Raw genomic sequence first — 20,895 nt, 5'->3', positions numbered from 1 at the left:
TATGCTTCCATCAGAAAGAATGATATGGTACCATTCTTAAAGAACTGGAAAGACTTGGAAAAAATTATATTAAGCAAAGTAAGCCAGGCCCAAAGAAACATTGGTTGCATGGTTTCTCTCATTTGTTGTCACTAGACTGTGCCTATAAATTCACAAGTAAACACACTGGGCAGTAAAAGACAAAAAAAATACACTTGGACATGATAAATTATATAGGACTCTAGACATTCACACAGTGAGACCAAAGGAAGATATTCTTAGGAGAGGATCACAAAGGCTCAATAGCTATGTGCATATGATCATACAAAATGATATTTATCAAAATGAACTCCAAGAAATGGAAACAAGAGGTTTGGGGGTTTCTTTCCCTTTGTTACTGTTTTTGTTTTATGTCCCTTTTGTCTCGTTTGTAAGTTTATCTGTTTTGGAAGAGTAAGGGGGATCATAGAAATGATGGGACAAAGGATGAACAAATACAGCAGTGACACAAGACACTAGATTCTATATTGAAAATGAACCATTTGTGGGTTGTGACAGGAAGGAAAAATTAGAAGAAAGCAAGGGAAGGGGTGACACTGTTCAAAAAGAAATATACTGCTTATTTGACTTACATAATTGTAATCCTTCTGTACCTCACCTTTAGAATAAAAACGAGGAAACAAAAAAAAAGTATGAAAGCTTTCAAGATTCTAAGAATAAACCTATTTCTACCCAAACTATTGCCCAATAAATGAAAACAGAATATACAAAGTATGTGAACAGAGAGTTTTTAGATATTCAAGGTCTCCCTGAATTTATTCCCAGGAAGGTGCTGGAGGACGTGCTCCTCTAAAACAATGGAGTGAATCATAAAAGACAGTGACGGGATCCAGTGAGACACAGCATAAAAGTAAAACAAAACTCCAGCATCCCAGTGCCTGGGATTCCAAGACAACAAATGTGGAGCTCACTGGAACATCCAGATGAACATGTATGTGTATGTTCATGTGTACATAAAGTTAAATACTACATATTCATTTATCAGTACTAGGGAACACAAAGCAATATACAAGAAAGGGAAGAATTAAATCATACGGCACTGGGCTCAGCTATGAATAATATTAGCCATCACCACAACAATGGTGCATGTGGATATAACCAAAATAGCAATATAAACACCCTAGGAGGGTGGCATAATTAATAGTAGTTTGGTAGATGATTAAGGACCAGCTAGAATAGGAAGTCAATCACACCTCTACTAAAAAAGCACAAAATATCAACACCTGCATGTTGCTTAGACCTTTAAGAGGGTTTTAGTGAAGGCTCAATGGTAGAGAGCCTGCTTCCCATATATAAGACCCTAAGCTCAACCCCCAGCATCACAATTAAAACAAGAGATATAAAGTTTGAAGATGAGAGGGAGTTTCTTAAAGAAAGATGCTGGTACCAGGGTTTGAATTCAGGGCCTTGTATTCTCTCTCTGCTTGCTTACTTATGGCTAGCTCTCTATTGTGTGAGTCACACCTCCAGCCCATCTTTTTGCTGGTTATTTTGGAGATGGAATCTTGGGGCTCTTCTACATGGGCTGGTTTGGAATTGTAATCCTCCAGGTCTGAGACCTCCTCCCGAGACCTGGAGCTCTGTGAGCGATCAGTGCATCAGCTACAGTTTATTGTTGTGGTGGTGGTGGTAATTTTGTTTTTTAATAATGAGCTTTATAAGACAAGGGCTGTTTACATTATGTACATGTCTAACTTGGATAAAAATGAAAGTAAATATGAAGAAAATATATCAGGGTAGTAATTTCTGGGCATGTCAGAGTTCAACCAGAGAAAGAGAAGTTGAGGGAGATTGGGTCAGGCTCACCCAGATTATCAATCATAAGCTCCTGCACTTAAGCCAACTGGTCACAGATATTAATCACTACAAAATACTTTCAAAGTATCACCTAGGTTACCTGAGAGGCTGAGGTTACCTGAGCTTCACACTAGGTGCCACATTTACAATGGAGACCTACTCTAGAAGCCAGTGACCCTGAAAACTCACCTCAGTGCTCAATTACCAAGGAATCCAGGCTGTTTCTGAGAGTGTGATATATCATGGCTGCCTCAAAAGGACTTAGGGCAGAGTACAGTTAGGCCAGGACCTGAAAACCATCCAATACCTAAAAACCATTGTGGAAAATGACAAAACAGAGCACACTTCTATTCAAATAACCTTTGCAGCTTCTCAAATTTTCTCTCTTTTATGGCTTGAAACAAAATAGAAAAAAAATTAAATGCCTATACTCAAAAGGAAAAATACAGACATAAAACTCACTTGACCGACCACAAACATCACATTACAGAACATCATGGCCATGAATGAGGAGGAGTCTAGGGCAACCTCTTTTTGCCGTTATTTGCAAAAATGTCTGCACTAACCAGGCAGTTATCCTCAGTTCCCTCAAAGATGAATCCCTCTGGGCTTATAACCCCACTACGAGCAGTATTGGCAAACTGCCCGGCTCAACCCCAGGGCTGCACATATACAATGAACTCATTCAGTCCACAAATACCTACCAAGTTCCTTTCACATGCCAGACCCTGTTGTAGACACTAAGTTCTTTACAACTTTCCTATCCCCTTCTCAAAGTCTGCACTCTACTTCTGTCTTTGTGCAAACTCAAAGAAATGAGTAGACCAAAAATTGTACTGCAGTGTGCTAAAAGATACTGCAGCCATCAGCTTCACGTGTCTCTCTCTCTCTCTCTCTCTCTCTCACACACACACACACACACACACACACATACACACACACACACACACACACACACACACACACACACACACATACACACACAGGACTGGAAGATGTAGAGGGAATTGCAACTGGAGAGAGACAGGGTTAGCCAAAATCGATGGTGGATGGCAGGCAGAACCTAGGGCCAAACTAACTTCAGCCAGGCTGCTTCTCTCAGCAGGAGGACAGACATGTCAAGGACCACAGCTCTTGGCAGTTAGGCCCTCTTACAACTCTCCCCGCAGCCGCCAACGCAGAGGTTGAAGGAGGAGGTCACATTGACCTTCACAAGTGCCTACAGCTCTCCAGATCTCATGTTGTGTCTCTCCTTAGGAAGTTATTTAGGGAAAAGATCCTCTGTTCAGTCATCTTGGACTCAGAATTTGTCAACTTCCCTAGAGGAGTTAATCAAAGAGCTCACTTTAATAAGGTTACTCAAAGATTAAGAATTGTTACACAGTAACCCCCCCACACCCACTCCACAAAAACCCTTCCATCCAAGGGAAGTATCCAATGTTTTCCTGACAAGTCAGTTACATGTATGACTGACTTTGTTACTAAATACTCATATTCTGACTCAGGAAGAATATTCCAGAGGAACAGTACTGCCCATGTGACAGGAGAATGGAGTAGCTTATAAAAGGAGCCCTTATTATTGCCATTCTGCTGTACTAGGATGTATTATGAACACCCTATAAACAGGGATGTTTTAGTCCAGGCTTGGGAAATTAAAAAAAAAAATCCAGTATGAGTCTTTCATACTCAATACAATAAACAAAAACCAGACACTAGGCGGAGCAATTGTCTATATTATGCATAGGAAAGCAGATGAAAAATTCGTTATACTAAACTTAAACACCTTTTGAAAGAAAATTCTTCTTTCTTTAAAGAGTAAGCTCTCTCAAAACTACAGACAGAAAGAAGTGCTAAATTAGTTCTTTCTGACATTCTAGATTTTAAAAAGTCCAAGAGATTAAGTAAGTCTCCAAGGTCAACTGCAGATACATTTGGACAACAAAGTACTCACTGTTAATACATGTTAATCATACACTGTTAAACATCTTCGATAAACACTGATAGCCCTAAATAAACACAAGATGCAGGGCAGAAAAAAGTGAAACATTTCTCTGCTTTCTCCCTTCTCCATTTTTGTCATTCTAAGCTAACATTCCCCTAACAGAGATTGTGTGTGTGTGTGGGGGGGTGTGGGTGTGAGGGGGGGGGAAGAAGAGAGAGAAAATTAATATACTAGGGTTTTAACTCAGGGCCTCAACCTCTTACTTGGCTTTTTTGGTCAATGTTACGTGTTCTACCACTTCAGCCACAACCTCCATTTCCAGATTTTTGCTGGTTTAATTGACAATAGGAGTCACATGGTCTTTTTTTCCTAGGCTGGGTTGTGACCTTCAGAACTGTGACCTTCAGAACTCAGCCTCCTAAGTAGCTAGGATTACAGGCCTGAGCCACCAGCACTCAGCTAAGATGGATCGTCATGGTACCAATCCAGTCCGAATTTCCAAGACCACTGGGAAAATGTGAGTTGGAAGCTTACTCACATTCTGTAGAATGTAGGAAAAGTCCTAGACTTGGCATCTGTTCAGAATCTTCTGAGAGACTGAATCTCTGGGCCATAGATCCTCACTCAGGAGACCTGGTTCTGCCTATGTGTATCTCTGCTACTGTGTATCTCTGTAGTCTGGAGTGAGGTGTATTTATTTGAGAATTTGCTTCCTTTCTTGTTATCATATGCCTCTTGTTATCATATGTCTAAAGCCTCTGCCTACTTCACACACTCACTAAAGGTCTAACAAGACTTCAAGCTACAAAACACTTTTTGGAGGTAAAAAACAAAAAAACAAAGACAGTAGACAGAATAAAGAACATGGCAGACTGCTCACAGATGATCATCCTCTGATTAAAATCCAAGGACTCCACAGCAGAGAAAAGAGAACCCATCAGAATCCTGTGCCATCATTTCCTACATAACAGGAACTGATCAACCATACTGCATGCAAAGAGACCAAAAGGACAAAATGCCCAGGCTTCCAGAAGCTTGGAATGCCTGAGACACCCACTTCAGGGGTATTCTGGCAATCCCATGAAACCATTCAACTTGCACAAAAGACCAACCAGCTATTCACACTTTCTCCTTAAATCATATACTTTGTCTTCTTATTTTATCCATTTACATTATACCTATCAATAGTGTTAACATCCTAAGCCCTAAATGTCTGAGCCACACTAAGGAAAATACACACTCCCTCCTCAGCAACTCCTTTATTAAACATGGTTCTCAAAGCTAGGTGAGGTCATCCACGGCCAAGCACTGGATGCACTTAACTGCACGGATTTAAAGTGCATCCTATGAGCACCACTGATTTATTTCCCAATCTATCGCAGTATTTTTTTTTTTTTTTGCCAGTCCTGGGGCTTGAACTCAGGGCCTGGGCTCTGCCCCTGAGCTTCTTTGGCTGAAGGCTAGCACTCTATCCCTTGAGCCACAAGGCCACTTCTGGCTTTTTCTGTTTATGTGGTACAGAGGAATAGAACCCTGGGCTTCATGCATGCTAGGAAAGCACTCTACCACTAGGCTTCATTCTCAGCCCCTCCCAGTAATTCTTGATTCTCTCTTCCTTCCCCTGCAGCTACACACTCACACACAGACAATTGTATCTGTTTCTTATCATTACAGATTATATTGTATTTAAATAGTTCAATAAATGAAACTCACAGAGTACAAACTACTGCCTCACTCTTGGCACCTACTTTAATGACTTTGATATTCCATGCTATTCCATGGTTCGATACATAGTGCTTTTTATTGCTGAATTACCTTAACCATTCACCTGCTAATATACAGTCTGAGTTGTTTCTATCTTTTGACAGTAGAAATAAAAATGGTAATACATATTTGTAAGTCTTTGTGTGGGGACACATCTTCATTTCCCTGAGGAAAGAAGAAAAATGGATGTTTTTGATTAAGTTTAATTTTTAATATCGTGATTTCAATAAACCACATATAAGAAGCCTTTGTTGTATCTGTTTTCTTCTAGAAGTTGTATAGTTAAAATTCATTCAAATAGAGTTTAGTAATCTATTCATTTAAACTTCTGTATAATGGGTTGGTGTCCATTTTGTCCATGTGGTTAGCTGGTAGGTCCAGCACTGTGTGTTGAAGAGACTTTTCCTTCTCCTATGGGGATACCACAGTACTTGCCAAACTCCAGTTGGCTGGGTATATGTGGATCCTTTTTCTGTTTTCTTCGAACTCACTCAATAATAATAATAAGCCAATAATAATCCATTTCACCAGTGTTCAAATCTGGCTTTTTTTTTTTTAAGCCTGTTGGTCCTTGGCTCTGGAACAAAGAAGTGAATCTTACAAGAGAGGGACACTCTTAGGGGTCGGATACCAGTCATTTCTCTCTGTCTTTGTGCAGCACTGGGTAGAAAGTGGTGAAGTGAGGCTGAGATATAACTAATTTTTAATAATTTTTAAAGTATTATCCAATACAACTCTCAAGTTAAATTTAGAGTTACACTTGTAGCATGTCAGCTGGGAAGAAGAGTCTCGATGAGTGATCGGGATCATGGCTTAGTGCTAAAGAAAGAATCCATTTCCCCTCCTAACCTGAGAAGAAAAGGGCATCATTGAAAGCATTTCCTGGAAGGTTCAATACAGCTTAATCTTCAGTATTAAAGGTATCAACAGGTCTACCAGCTTCTTTAGAAGTCTCTAGTCCAATGACAGCATCAGCCAACATCCATCCAATAATTACATGCACAGCAAATCCCTACATCTTGACTTTGTTAAGGATCCTATCAAGAAGGTACCATTAATATTTGATTCTACAAATCAACTAAAGCAAAGAATGACTAAACCACCTGCTCTAGTCTCCGGTGAGAAAGAGGCATTCGGAATGAACCTTGGCCTCAGAATGCTCATTTGGTGCTAACTTCTGTCTTAAAAACACTGCATGATGAGGTCCTAGCAGTGCTGGAAAAACACTTACTTTGCCTCAGATCTTTAGTGCTCCTCTGATCCCTAACACTCTTTCTCATTTCCTTCTGCTAAATGTTTCCTATCTCTGAAGGGATGTCATGACCAGTCTACTGGGAGAAGCAGGCCTGAGGAGAGGTGACAAAATAATGCTAAGGTAGGAAGGAGTGTCTTTAGGTAGGCTACTACTTCAGGAGTTGTCAAGTGAGAGGGAGGTATCAACACTGAAAGCCAATGCCTGAGCAGAAGTAGAAGGCAAAGAGTGACTACATGATACCAGAAGGAGAAAGAATGGTTTAGAAGTGAAAGTTTCAAGGAGCTGGGCAAGGAGAGAGCTTAGGAGTTTAAGTAGAGGGTTGGGTATGGTGGCTCACACCTCAAACCTATCATCTCAGCTAGTAGGAAGGCAGAGATTGGGAGGACAACAGTGCCAAGAAAGCTCTAGAAAAAAGTTATCTCAACAGAGAAGCTGGGCATGTTGGTATAATTCCAGTTGTGTGGGAGTCATAGATAGGAGGATCATGATCTGAGGCCAGTCCAATCCCCCCTGCCAAGAAAAATAACCTAAACACAAAAAGGGCTAGAGGTGCAGTTCAAAAGGGCAGGTTACCCACTAACAAGAACAAGCCTTAAGTTCAAAACTTGAGTTCAAAACTGGGGCAGGGGGAAGGGGAGGCAAAGGTCGGGGTGGAAGGGGCGGGCAAGGGGAATCTCTGAGAGAGAGGAAAGGACAAGAGGGAGAGGGCCAGGAAGGAAGCAGAGAGACATGGATGACTCACTGGGAGCAAAAGATGTTACCCTGGCTGCAGAAGGAATAGATAACTTGTACCAACCCTGACTGCTGGCTAAACACTTTGTAAGCACAAAAGCCTTCAAATCCAAACCTCACAGTCACTTCTAGAGGCAGGAAGATCCTTGGGCAAAGTCCTTGGCTGTGGACTTACAACTGTAACCTAAAATACCAACATACTCTTTACCAGAACTCTATTTCAGCTTTACGCCTGAGCACACAGATCCTGTCTGATGCTCTTGCAGACGCACACTGTAGCCGCTGTTCTCCATTTTTCAAGAGTGAGACCCACTCAGTGAACAGTGTTCCCATGATGAACAACAACCACTCTGTCCGCCACCACCCTTAATCAAGCTGTGTGCGTGAAAATGAGCAACCAAGGGACTCCCTGTCACTATTCAAGTGAAGCCACTTTGTTCTTCAGGTGAAGGAGAATTTTAGGCCAAAGCTTGGGGGTGGAGTGGCAGGGGAAGCTTGCAGGACAACTTCGCCACCATTTTGCTAAGCAATCATTCATGGCTTACAACACGAAGTTATGTTTCCTTTCTTCCTTTTCCCTTTTAGTTTCTTTACTTTCTTTTCTATCCTCCACCCTCTTATACTCTGAGGCTCTTGTGTTACAAGGAAAAGAAGACATGAATGAGATGAGGTAATCTTGCTAGGGAGGCTGGGTAGCCTCCACTGCCTTCACCTCCTCCTCCTCTGCCTCCGTCTCCTCCTCCTCCTCCCCTTCCTCCCTGTGCCCTCTCCCCTTTGTCTTTTCCCCTCTCTCTTCTCTCTTTTCCTTTCCCATCCCCCCATCCCTCCTCCCTTCTGCCTCCTCTTTCCTCCATCTCTGCCATGGACTGGCTTGCCAACACCCACTTGTCCTACCAATGGCACAAGAAGGGTCTGTCCTCCATGAAGATGCCTGCAGACTGCTCCCATCTCAGGCTGATACACACACTGTCTCTGTTCATCTCTCATGTGATGATCTCTGCCATAGCCTTTATCACCATATGCTGACTATCAGTTTAAGGGACCCACCCCCCAAAAAATATGAGCTCCTGGGAGAAATAAAAGGCTCTACAGAGCAATAAGAAATTCTAGTCATTATTACTACTTGACCTTAGAGTCCTGAGTGCTGAGACAGAACTGGAGACAAATAGACATTTAAAGGGTCACAATGATCATTAGTATCAGTCTACGGGTGTATATTATTCATGGCCAGTATATGACTACTTATTGTAATTACCATTGCAACCAGTATTAATAACACATGGCCCTTGAGGAGGTTGAGTCCAAGGTAAAGCCCAAGATAAAGAAGCCATTATTTGTCAGGTACTGGTGATGCATTCCTATAATTCTAGCAACTAAGGAGGCTGAGATCTGAGGATCTCAGTTCAAAGCCAGTTGTGAGACTCTTATCTCAAGTTAACTGGTAAGTAATGCTCCAGCTTGAGGGAAAAACCCAAGCAAGAGTGTGAGGACCTGATTTCAAGCCCAGTACCAACACACACACACACACACACCATTATCTGTTGAGGGAAGGAAGTAGCATGCTGATGACTAATGAAGATAGAAAGAAAAGGCAGGGGCAGGACATGGCTCCTAGAGCCTTGGAATAAAAATTAAATAAGCCGGGTGTGGGTGGCTCACACCTATAATCCTAGCTACTCAGGAGGCTGAGACCTGAGGATCGCAGTTCAAAGCCAGCCCAGGCAGGAAAGCCTGTGAGACTCTTATCCCCAATAAACCACCAGAAAACCTGAAGTGGCACTGTGGCTCAAGTGGTGGAGTGCTAGCCTTGAGCTGAAGAGCTGAGGGACAGCGCCCAGGCCCAGAGTTCAAGCCCCACAGTCGACAAAAATAAAAATAAAATAAATAAAATAAAAGAATTCTCTTCCTCTGCAAAACAGGAGACCATTTATAAAGCAATCCCGCTTTCATCATGGCATTTAATTTCTACAATTGTTGCTGTGGTATAGGTGGTACTTCAATCCCTTTCAAAAATGAGGAAACTCTTCTCACAGAGAAGAAATGATGTGCTGAAAGCCATCTAGCCAACAAGTGAGCTGGTCTTCAGAGATTGCCTTGTGCTTTATGACAGCGTGGCTCCAAGTTAGCCATGGTGACCTGAAGCCTAGTCAGAGCAATTCTAGTCCTATCCAGAGAACCAGTGCAGGTACCAGGGGCACAGGGGAACTCAAAAGACAAGTATCAAAGAAGCTACCACAGCCAGAGGGAAGAGAAGGAATCCGGAGGCAGGGAGACAGGGCCCAGGAACCCAGTCCGAAATGATCTAAGGCCTCAAGTTGGGAGTTGGGGCCATTTCAAATAGTAGTTTAGAAACTCCAAAAAGCAGAACCTAAAGAGGCAACTGTCATCTTTGAATTCCAATGATTTTAAGTACATTGCTCATTGGATCCTTATTGTAAACTGCTGGCATAAGTAATTCTCTTTTATATGCAAAACCAAGCACCAGAGACAGCATGTGATGTGCCTGTGGCCTCCTAGGTGAAGCAGCAGCAGAGATGAGTCAGATCAGCCACCTTCTGTGAGACTCCATGCATCTAGGGACCCCCTCTCCCCATCCTTTTCCAGCTGCATGCTGCTGACCCACAAGCTGGTAAGATCCCTTAAGAGACAAGGTAGAATGGGCGTGGCGATCAGTGTCATGAGGTGCAGTGGGGCCTGTGTGGAAAGAGGTGAGATGGCAGGAGTCACCAAAAATGAGGCCAGCTCGGGGAGAGGGAGGACGCTGGATACTCTACCTCCACCATAGCCCCTCGTTAACACTGCCTCTAGGAGAAAAAGGAGGAGATATTAGGAGGACCAGGGCCCAAAAGCCAGTGGGCAGAAAGAGCCATCAGGTCCATGGACCTCAGAGCCAAGACAGCTCAAGACAAGAAGATAAGAGTCCAAGTCCAGGCCCTATCATCAGGTTGCTGACAGGCTGCAGAAGATCACTTCAGCTTTTGAGGCTATGTATCTCAGCAAAGAGAGAGAAAGAGAGAGAGAGAGAGAGAGAGAGAGAGAGAGAGAGAGAGAGAGAGAGAGAGAGAGAGAGAGAGAGAGAGAGAGAGAGAGAGAGAGAGAGAGAAGCATACCATCCACCCTTCTTTACCAAAGTGGAATATGATGGGAACAGAACCAGAAGAACATGATGGTCCTTTTAAAGCAGCCCACATCAGCCATTCTACAATGTAGATGTTTGAAAACATTATGCCACACCCTATAAACACATACAACTTTCATTGGCCAGCTAAAAACTAAAACATTAGCTAAAAGACAACGGGTAAGGCAGTCCACGGGTAAATAGAGCCAGAGATTTTTGGAAGTTGCTTGTTCTTGTTTAGAGGTCTTCTTCATGCTATAAAGCACTACCTCCTGATCCATGCAATTTCACAGGAGGCTCTTCTGGAATGTTACATTAACCAAACAAAGGAGGTAACTGCAGAGTGCATTGGAGTAGGCTCAGGCCATTTACTTTTGAAGACTTGCTGCAGACTCCCCAGAGTCCTGGGTAAGGGTTCCCCAGACAGCCAGGCTGGCCTTACCCTCCTCTTACAAACCCCGAGGGGCGGGACACAGAGGAAGCTCAAAACAGCTGACTTCACGGTTGAGTAATTCCTAACTACAGAGATATCGTATTCAAAAGTGATCCATTCTTGCATTGGTCTGTACTCTGAAAACTGTGCAGCTGAATTAAAAGAAAGCAGTCCAGACGGAAGGAAGACCCTGCTCCTGAATGAACAGAAGGACTCTGTACTCAGATCTTATAACATAGGTCCACATCCTGTCATGACAACTCTGGGCAAGGCCAAAGCCTTCACCTGAGCAGATCCTTTTGTGGCACCACAGTTCTGGCCAGTTTCTCAAATATTTTCTTCAAATCTAACTCTGGGCATCTGAGTTTGTGGTTCCTAATTTACATTAAGTACTACAGATGAATGATCATTTTTGCAGGCCAGGGGTTGGGGCTTGACTAAAGCCTCCTGGTTTTGAGAAACTTCTAATGCACAGCAAATGACGACTTGAAATTGAAAACCCTTTGGCTATGACCTGATAGCATTTACCTGGCCCTGTGTGATATTCAGCCTTTCTCTCCCCCTTCCACCACCAAAGCCCAACCCAAGCTCCCGAAAACAGTCATTAACCATTCATTACACTATACTATAAAGATAAAAAACAGTTCTTGACCATAAATAGTTGTGAGTTTTTTGTTTCTGGTACTAAGAAATGAACCCAGGGCTTCAAGAACTGTAAGTGTTCTCTATTTGAGCTACAACCCAGCCTTTTTGTTTAGTGTTTTCAAGACACTAACTTTGTCCCTGAGTGGGCCTCAGGGGTTGATATGAACAGTGATACTTCTACCTATACCTCCTATGAAGCTGGATAACAGATGCACTATAATACCCAGCTTTTGATGGATTGAGATGAGGGTCTCAAGAACCTTCTTTTTATTATTCTGGCCCTAGCTAGTTCAAACCAAGATCCTACTGATGTCAGCCTCCCCAGTAGCTTGGAATATAGGGATGACACAACATGCCTGCTTTGTAATTTCTTAAATCCCACCCTAAAACTGATAAAACTACAATACTGTATCTCCAAAGACAGGGGCCATATTGGGCCAATCCATGGGGCTATGAACCCCTCTGAACCCTGCCTGGAACAGAACATCGGGCAGTTACTTTCTGAGATAGAATTTAGGCTGATAAGCTTCTTCATTTAAGAGTATTTTACACCTTGAAATAAAGACACTGTTCCCAGCTAAAAGTAATTCTGAACAAAAACATGAGAACCTCAGAAGGGCCAGTGCACAGTCATCCATTCCATGTCAAGTTACCTCTGCTGGAAATTAGCTTTTAATGCCCAAATAAGTGACATGTCAACTGGCATACTGCCGAAAACTCTCACTCAATAACATTCCTTAAAGTTGAAGCATGTTTGCATCCTCTGCAAGATGCAGAAATGTCTTGATGTCTAATAGGTACAATCACACTCAGTGCCTTCGTCTCTTATGCTCAGATTCTGACAGAAGGGAACATGGGATAGAAAATTGGATGGAAAAGTCTAAGACCCCAGGGCAACCAAGGTGAGGGAATTCTGTACTTAAGCAATGAAGAGCACAAGACTGTAATAAATACTAGGATTTGATTGAGCTTGCTTTGCTGAAAACAATCAAATCCCCTAAGCAGATACACTGCTAGCCTGGCATCCATCTTCCCTCAGTATCACTGAGACAGTAGAGCATCTGCTTGTAGCCAATGGCAGTAATCAATAACAGTTAAGGCCCTGGAGGATTATGAAAAAGCTGGCTCTAATCTCAGTGTAAAAGGGAGCAGAGACGCATGCCAGTGGTCCACACCTGTAATCTTGGCTACGCATCAAGAAGTTGAGACATGAAAACAAAATCACAGTTTTAAACCAGCCCAGGCAGGAAAAAAATCTATGAGTGTCATCTCCAATTAACTTGCAAAACACCACAGGTGAAGCTGAGACTCAAGTGATAGAGCACTAGTTTTGAGCAAAAAGCTAATAGCACCCAGGTCTTGAGATCAAGCCCCAATATCAGCACAAACAAAAAGAGTAGGAAACAACTTAGCCTCTACTGAATGTACTGGAATGTCCCACTCCATTCCCATTGCCCCCAAAATATATCCATACAGTGCATCACCCCAAAAGAATTCACATACATTTTTCTAAAAGTGAAATTAATGGTCAAATCGTTCTGATTTTATCTAAGACAATGCACCACAGCCACACTCAAACCAAATTATATCCTACAAGGCCATATTTTACATTCATATTGTTGTGAACTTGTAGGCTAAGCATTACTATAATGGCAGCATCTCCATCTCCTGGTAACCAAATCTCTTGCTTTCTCTGAAGAATGCCTGATGAAAGACTTCACAAATATTTCTTTTCTCAGCATTGATAGGCTGAAGAGGGAAAATAAAAGAATTCAAGTTCAAATAATGACTTTCACCCAGAGGTCACAGCGTTAAAAGATACATTTTAATATGAAATTGCATCCTCCAATTGCTATATCTCAATGAAGTTATATTGAAAAAGACCTAATGTGACAAGATTTACATTTTGAATTGAGGTGCAAAGAAAAAACTAAATCTTATTACATCCATCACAGAATGGATACTTGAACAACAGATGCAAAAAAGAGATTAAATCACTGCTCCATTTCTCTTTACCAAAAGAGACATCTTGCTATGAAACTAGTCAAAAGTCCCAAGGAGGACAAAGACCGCAGTACTAGCTCAACTATTTGTAAACCTCTTCACCTACCCAGTACTTCCCCCTGCCAAGTTATTTGCATTCCTGTCATCCTATTCAAAGTCCTTGAGTTTCCCATGATCACCACCACTGTCACCACCTGCCCAGCTCCTCCAAGTAAAGGTGTGGTGAGAGGCAATACAGGAGTTGCAGAAAGAAGTGTTTTAAAAAAGAAGAAGAAGAAGGACCTTACCACTTCTGGGAGCAGCTTAGTTGAGAGGTCATGGATGGCTTTGACCACTATACATATGGAGGAGAGAAGGAATATCACCCCCAAGATGACACAGGCTCTGTAAAAAACAAAACACAACATTGAGAGTCTTAACTGGGAGAACTCCACATAGCTGAGCAGTCAGCATGGCTGACTGAGACAGGAACACAATCTGGGAATTGAATTCAACTGCAACTCTCCACACCCCCCAGGATAGACACCAATTCACCTCTAGGAGAATACAGTTCAGGGTTATATCACAGAGGCGATTTCATAGGAAAGGAGCTCACCACCTTCCATCACTAGCAACATCCATGAGCGCTAACATGCGTCTTTCAGACATGAACTCTATCCCTTTGTCCTGACAAATATGATCACTTCAGTCCTCAAACCAGAGAGTAAAGAGTAAATAACGAAGAGTGGAGTATCTGCCATGAGAGAGCCTAAGCCTGGCCCTTTTAGCTGTTGGGTGATCCTGGGAATATTTCCTACCTGAAGATGAAACAAAATGAGACTCCAAGCATTAAAAGTAACCCATTCACATCAGCTTAGACAAAGGCCAAGTCTACTCTGGATTCTTTTGATTTTTCCCACTGATGAGGAAGAATGGTTTGGTAATGACAAAAGTGTATTTGTGGTAAGACACAGATATTTTCTCTTATGGTGTGAGGGGAGAGAAGAGAGCGTGTGGTCAACTAAAATACCCAACACAGAAGGAAGTTAGGGAAGCTGCCAGAGGTAAAGCTGACAAGGACACTCAGGGAGTATGGGGTGAGGAATGACAAGAAAATCTTTGGGCTTGGGATTGTACAAGTCCCTGGCAATTAAAGAGACAGACATGAGGAAATGATAATATTCATACACAAGGGGACTGGGAAGATGGCTCAGTGGTAGAGTGCTTGTCTTGCATGCCTGAGGCCCTGGGTTCGATTCCTCAGCACCATATAAGCAAAAAAAGAAAAAAGCCAGAAGTGGCACTGTGGCTCAAGTGGTAGAGCGCTAGCCTTGAGCTGAAGAGCTGAGGGACAGCGCCCAGGCCCAGAGTTCAGGCCCCACGACCGGACCAAAAAAAAAAAAAAAATTTATACACAAGCCAAAATCCCAAAGAAAACAGACAGAATGAGTATAATTATCTCTAGATTGTTCCTATCCCAACCTAATGTTTCCATCATTTAGTTTTATCCCTACTATCAAATAATATCATTTTTCATGTTCCAGCTTAGATTTTCTTCTCTGGGCTAAAAGTATGGTCTCAAATTGGGCACTTAACTTGGAAGGAGAACCTACTTCTTATCCCTGTGGACAGACACAATCCTCAAAATTCAGAAGTCAGTAATAAAAGCAAATAAGCAAGGCTATATGGAATCTACCCAATTAGCTTCTAGCTATATGTTTTGTTTTTTAAAAGGCCTAGACAAAAAGAAAGAACTGTTGCAGGATAGAGCAAAGTGAAGAGTAGGAAAAGGAGGAACATGAGGAGGAGGAGGAGGAGGAGGAGGAGGAGGAGGAGGAGGAGGAGGAGGAGGAGGAGGAGGAGGAGAAGGAGGAGGAGGAGGAGGAGGAGGAGAAGGAGGAGGAGGAGGAGGAGGAGGAGGAGGAGGAGGAAGAGGAGGAGGAGGAGGAGGAGGAGGAGGAGGAGGAGGCGGCAGCAATGAATGGGCTAGGGATCTCAAGGGAGACTTGAATAAATGGATCAGGGGCCAAGGATACCATGCATTTTCATGAAAGTCAGACATTAAGAATATGCTTATGAGCTGGGTACTGGTGGCTCACGGCTATAATCCTAGCTACTCAGGAGGCTGAGATCTGAGGATCTTGGTTCAAAGCCAGCCTGGGCAGGAAAGACTGTGAGACTCTTATATCCAATAAACTACTCAGAAAACCAGAAGTGGTACTGTAGCTCAAGTAGTAGAGCACATAGCCTTGAGCTGAAGAGCTCAGGGACAGCGCCCAGGCCCAGAGTTCAAGCCCCACAACCGGAAAAAAAAAAATGCTTATGCAGCTAAAATGAGGTCTGGTGACAGTCCCATCAGGCAATCAGGGACAAAGAGGATTCATGGAGGAGTGAGGTACACCTATTGGAGGGTCTCTGAGTAACCAAGGACTATGGCAAAGGCAAAGATTCCAGTACTTGGAAATCAATGTTCCCAAAGCACCTGCTCTTGAACATCAAGTGTCCCCTTGGAAGATAGTCTAAGACCTTCTGTAATGAGGGCTTGGAGTAATCATCTCCATCAGAGCAAATGTGCACTGGGAAGTCAGTATGGGAAAAGAGCCCGAAGTGAGGCTAGATTTCCAAGGTTTTGCAGATTGGGGTTTACCATCACTCACAAAATCCCTAAGTGACACAGAATCAGAGGTTATCCTCTTTTAACAAATTCAACCACAGATTCATCAGCTTTTAGCCTTGAAGGCAAACTATACTCTCATTCATTAGAGAAACTTTTTTTAAAATGTTTCTTGAGAATCAGTCTGGTTCTATTTTGTATGGTGTGTGAGTGTGTGAGTGTGTGTGTGTGTGTGTGTGTGTGTGTGTGTGTGTGTGTGTGTGTTGGTCCTGGAGCTTGAACTCAGGGCCTTGATGCTGTCCCTAAGCTTCTTTTGCTTAGTGCTCTAACATATGAGTCACAATTACACTTCTGGCTTTTTTTTGTAGTTTTATTGTAAATGTGAATTTCACAGACTTTTCTGCCTGGATTGGCTTTGAATCACAATGCTCAGATCTCAGCCTCCTGAGTAGCTCACATTACACGAGAGAGCCAGAGGTGCTCAGCTGTCTGGATCCATTTTTATCAGATGCTCTGGAGTGAACTCAAGACTCTATATTTGGTTACTTCCCTAGTGTAATATTATCTAATGCAAGGCCTAGACGCAAGTGAGGCCCTTTCCTAGGAAGCTCACACAGCTATCTGAATGGAAGCAGGAAGGGAGTGTCCATCCTGCAAGTAAGGAAGGATGGAGCCTGAGGAGCCCTAACAGCCCAGTGGTAGTACGTGTATTTACTGGTCAGCTTCATCTCCCTGAGAAACAAGTGAGGTAGTCACCACCAGTATATCAGAACAATAGGCAACCTGTCACTGCATCCTCATCTCCTCGGGGTGGGACATGGGGGCAGACACCTGTGCTTCATACTGACAAGGCCAGTGACATTATAAGTACCCACCGTTCATCATATCACTATGAGCATGTCCCTTAGCATGCACAAAATGTGGGCTGTGGATCTGTTACATTACTACAACTAAAATGCAAGAATGATGAAAGAGTCTTAACACATAACTTCTTGTTTACATATCCATAGGCAGAAGTACACTCTAGATCCCTTAGGTCAAAAACCATTATCTTCAATGTCTAAGTGTCTACAATCTATAGTAGCAGATTGCAGGATCTCTCTGTCTCTCTCTGTTTCTCTCTCTCTTTCTTTCTCTCTCTTTCTCTCCCCTCCTCTCTCTGGAGAGAATCTTCAACTGATTAACTAATCACAAGTCACCTGTATGTTTCCCTCCATGGAGTCTCATGAGCAGTAATTGCTACCAATGAGGTTAGCAAACGAAGATTCCTAACAGTTCTTCCAAATGCCCCACTGAAATCTGAAATACAGCCCAGCACTGGTGGCTCATGCCTATAATCCTAGCTACTCAGGAGGCTGAGATTTGAGAACCAGAGGTCAAAGCCAGCTGGGGTAGAAAAGTCTATCAGATTCATCTTCAATTAACAAGCAAGAGGCCAGAAGTAGAGCTGTGGTTCAAGTGATAGAGCTACAACCTTGAGGAAAAAGACAAATAAGTGAGACCTAGAGTTCAATCCCCAGTACTGTCACAAAATGGGGAAAAGGGAAGGGGAAAGGGGAAAGAGAAGGGGAAAGGGCAAAAAGGAAGGGAGGAGAAAATGGAAGAGAAAGGAAAGGAAATGATGAAATGCAACGAAAGTCAAAATAAATTTTCCATTTTAATTCTACAGAACTGTAATCATATATATGTTCCTCACCAGTATATGCCCAAAACTGTTGTGAACACCCGTTTTCCTCTTCTTTTAAATGTACTGCAAATCTGATCACCACAGAGACTCTTCCTAACAGGAATGAAGCCTGTGTGTCAGAACCCAGCCATGCCTGCAGCCCAAAGAAGCTATTAATAGCAGAGGATAGGAGGCTATTTTTAAATGGTGTATTAATAATATATTGTGTTTACACAACAGCTTTCTACTCAGGCTCTCAGTGTTCTGCCCATCAGCTCATAAATCCCCAGGACGTCACTCACCAGACCCATGTCTTTGTGTCTCTGATTTTTATGGTTGTGGAGGGGAGTGAGGGATGTTTCCTTAACAATGGGGCATCGGTTAGGAGACATGCCCAAGTCATCCAAGGAGTTTCAAGTCCATGTCACCTGATGGCCCCTAAATGGCCAGTTTCAGTCATCAAGCCAGCCACTTGAAGGTTCTGGGCATCTCCATTGCATGCTCCCACTACTGCCCTGGGACTACAACAGTCTCTAAGATGCTAGAAGATTTAGGTCAGGAGCAAACACTGCAAATGTGTGCAGATATAGTTGTCTCTTCCTCTGTATTGTAAGCTGCTTCTAAGTTTTGGGAACAGAGGGAGGTAAAGACTGCAAATGGATACTGTTTCCCCATCCTTCATGGCCTTCCCTGATAGGTTGACCTGATAAAATGATGAGGGTATTGGGGATCTGGTCACCATAAAGAATACAGACTCTGGGCTGGGAAGGTGGCTCAGTGCTAGAGCACTTGCCTTGCATGCCTGAGGCCCTGGGTTCGATTCCTCAGCACCACATAAGCAAAAAGAAAAAAGCCGGAAGTGGCTCTGTGGCTCAAGTGGTAGAGCGTTAGCCTTGAACTGAAGAGCTGAGGGACAGCGCCCAGGCCCAGAGTTCAGGCCCCATTACCGGACCAAAAAAAAAAAGAATACAGACGACTCCTCCCTCCTGCTCAAACCCTGGAGAACTTTATGAGTTAGAACGAGGCAAAGGAACCACCACCCTTTCATCATAATCTCCAATCAACCCAGACAGAAACAGAAACTCTTAGTGAATCTGTGAATATCATAGTGTAGAACACACGTAGATTAGCAGTGTCCCATCACCTGGGAACTTATTAGGGAAGTACATGCTGAATGAATCTATCCCAGAGCTACTGAAGCACAAACTCCCAACAACTTATGCTTTCCTAAGTGCTTCAAGGGATTTTGATGCATGTTCAAGTTTAAGATGCAGAGCATTAATTTAAGGCACAGTCTGATACAAAGCTGGTAAAACATCAAAAGAAACAGTTAAAGCTGCTCGAAAGAAATGATTAAAAGCCTGGTGCCAGTGGCTCATGCCTATAATCCTAGCTACTCAGGAGGCTGGGATCTAAGGATTGTGATTCAAAGTCAACCTAGTCAGGAAAGTCCATGAGACTCTTACCTCCAATTAAGCAGCAAAAAGCTGGAAATGGAGCTGTGGCTCATGTAGTAGAATGTAAGCTTTAAGTGGTAAATCTAAAGAAACACCTAAGTCCTGAGTTCAAGCTCCAATATTCACATAAAACAACTAAACAAAATATTAAAAGTTGTTAAACTATTTTTTGGATGTGCTGCTATAGGCTGCAAGTTGCTAATCATGCACATTGCAAATCTAGTGCTTCTGAAATTTGAGGGGCAAAATCTACTAGGAGGTTTGACAAACTGATGTCAGACAGAAAGTTTTAGTCCCTTGTCAACTGCAGATTTAATGGCCTCCAGTCCAATCTTACCAGTTCTCAATGACTTCCCTTCAGATCAAAATAGCTACACAAGAAGCTTCTCCCATCATCCTATAATTTATGACAGATCTAAAACACAAAATAGCCTTGGCAATTAACCAATCCAGTCCTCTGTTTAGAGAGTAATCATTTTACTCATCAGGTTTCATCTTCATTCCCAAAGTACTTACAATCAAACAATGGAAATGGAAATGGAAAGACAAGTGGTATGAGCACACCCAGCACTTAGGGATACAAAAATCTCTCAGGTGGATTTATTCTAGCCTTGCCCTTTTTCCCAAATGTGTTCTGCCACTTCAAAAAGAAAGCCACAAACTAAAATCCATTTGGAGGCAGGAAAAAGGAAAGAGAAATTGAGTAATGAATGGCGGTGAGCCATTCCCTGTTCTCTATGACAGATATGCCAAATAGACACCAAACAGGCACTGTCTCGTTCAAGTCCCACATCATGCCATCCCTACCTCCTCCCACCTCCTCTCCTACTGCAGAAGTTCCCTCCCTCCTCTTCATACACAGATTATATGTAAGCCTGGGAAGTGGAAAAGGTCATCCCCCTTTCCCCCCTCCCCAAGAACACTTGTGACCCATTAGGCTGAATAAAAGGTTTTGTGAGTGGTGCTGAGCAGGAAGCTGGGTAAAGGTAAGCAAGAGTCATTCCTGAGAGGCCTTCTGTGCTAAATTGAGCCATATAAACTCTGTATGAAAACCATACAGAGCCCCTGATAGGTTTAAAAACAATTATTAGATTTGCATTTTCAAAAGCCAATTCAGGTAATATCTGTTGTGAGCATTTGCAGGACCTGATCTGCCTCCATTTTCCTTTCCAGTAATAAACAAGCCATTCATCCTTTCAGGATACATTGTCTCCAAGGGAAGATCAATGGCCACCATGCCCTACCTTGAACCAAGACAGCTAAACCAAGCTGACTCTTTCCGTGGACTCTCAATATCAGAAGGACAGCAAAGACTGACAACCACGGTGATTCACCCACACCCCCATTCCAGGGGTGGCTGAAGGCTGAGCTTTGTTGGGTCTGTCAACCAATTTTCAACCAATCTGGGCTGACTTGCCCAGATCAAATGTTTCATAAGAATTAGGAAGAA

The 20,895-nt window shown here is 42.8% G+C and overlaps 1 protein-coding gene across 2 annotated transcripts in view; it reads right to left on the bottom strand.

The window, feature by feature from the left end:
* The window catches only part of Tmem163 (transmembrane protein 163), a 226,916-nt gene that overhangs the window by 27,715 nt on the left and 178,306 nt on the right, over positions 1-20,895 (bottom strand). For both annotated transcript variants that reach the window (XM_070024176.1, XM_070024185.1), the window contains exon 5: positions 14,017-14,113. In XM_070024176.1, the coding sequence (XP_069880277.1) occupies positions 14,017-14,113 (97 nt within the window). The remainder of the gene's footprint in view (positions 1-14,016; positions 14,114-20,895) is intronic.

This window comes from Dipodomys merriami, unplaced genomic scaffold, assembly GCF_024711535.1.
Source record: "Dipodomys merriami isolate MVZ:Mamm:240054 unplaced genomic scaffold, mDipMer1.0.p SCAF_1, whole genome shotgun sequence".
Taxonomy (NCBI): domain Eukaryota; kingdom Metazoa; phylum Chordata; class Mammalia; order Rodentia; family Heteromyidae; genus Dipodomys; species Dipodomys merriami.
The sequence above is the reverse complement of the archived record's forward strand: the minus strand, read 5'-3'. Positions and strand labels throughout refer to the sequence as shown.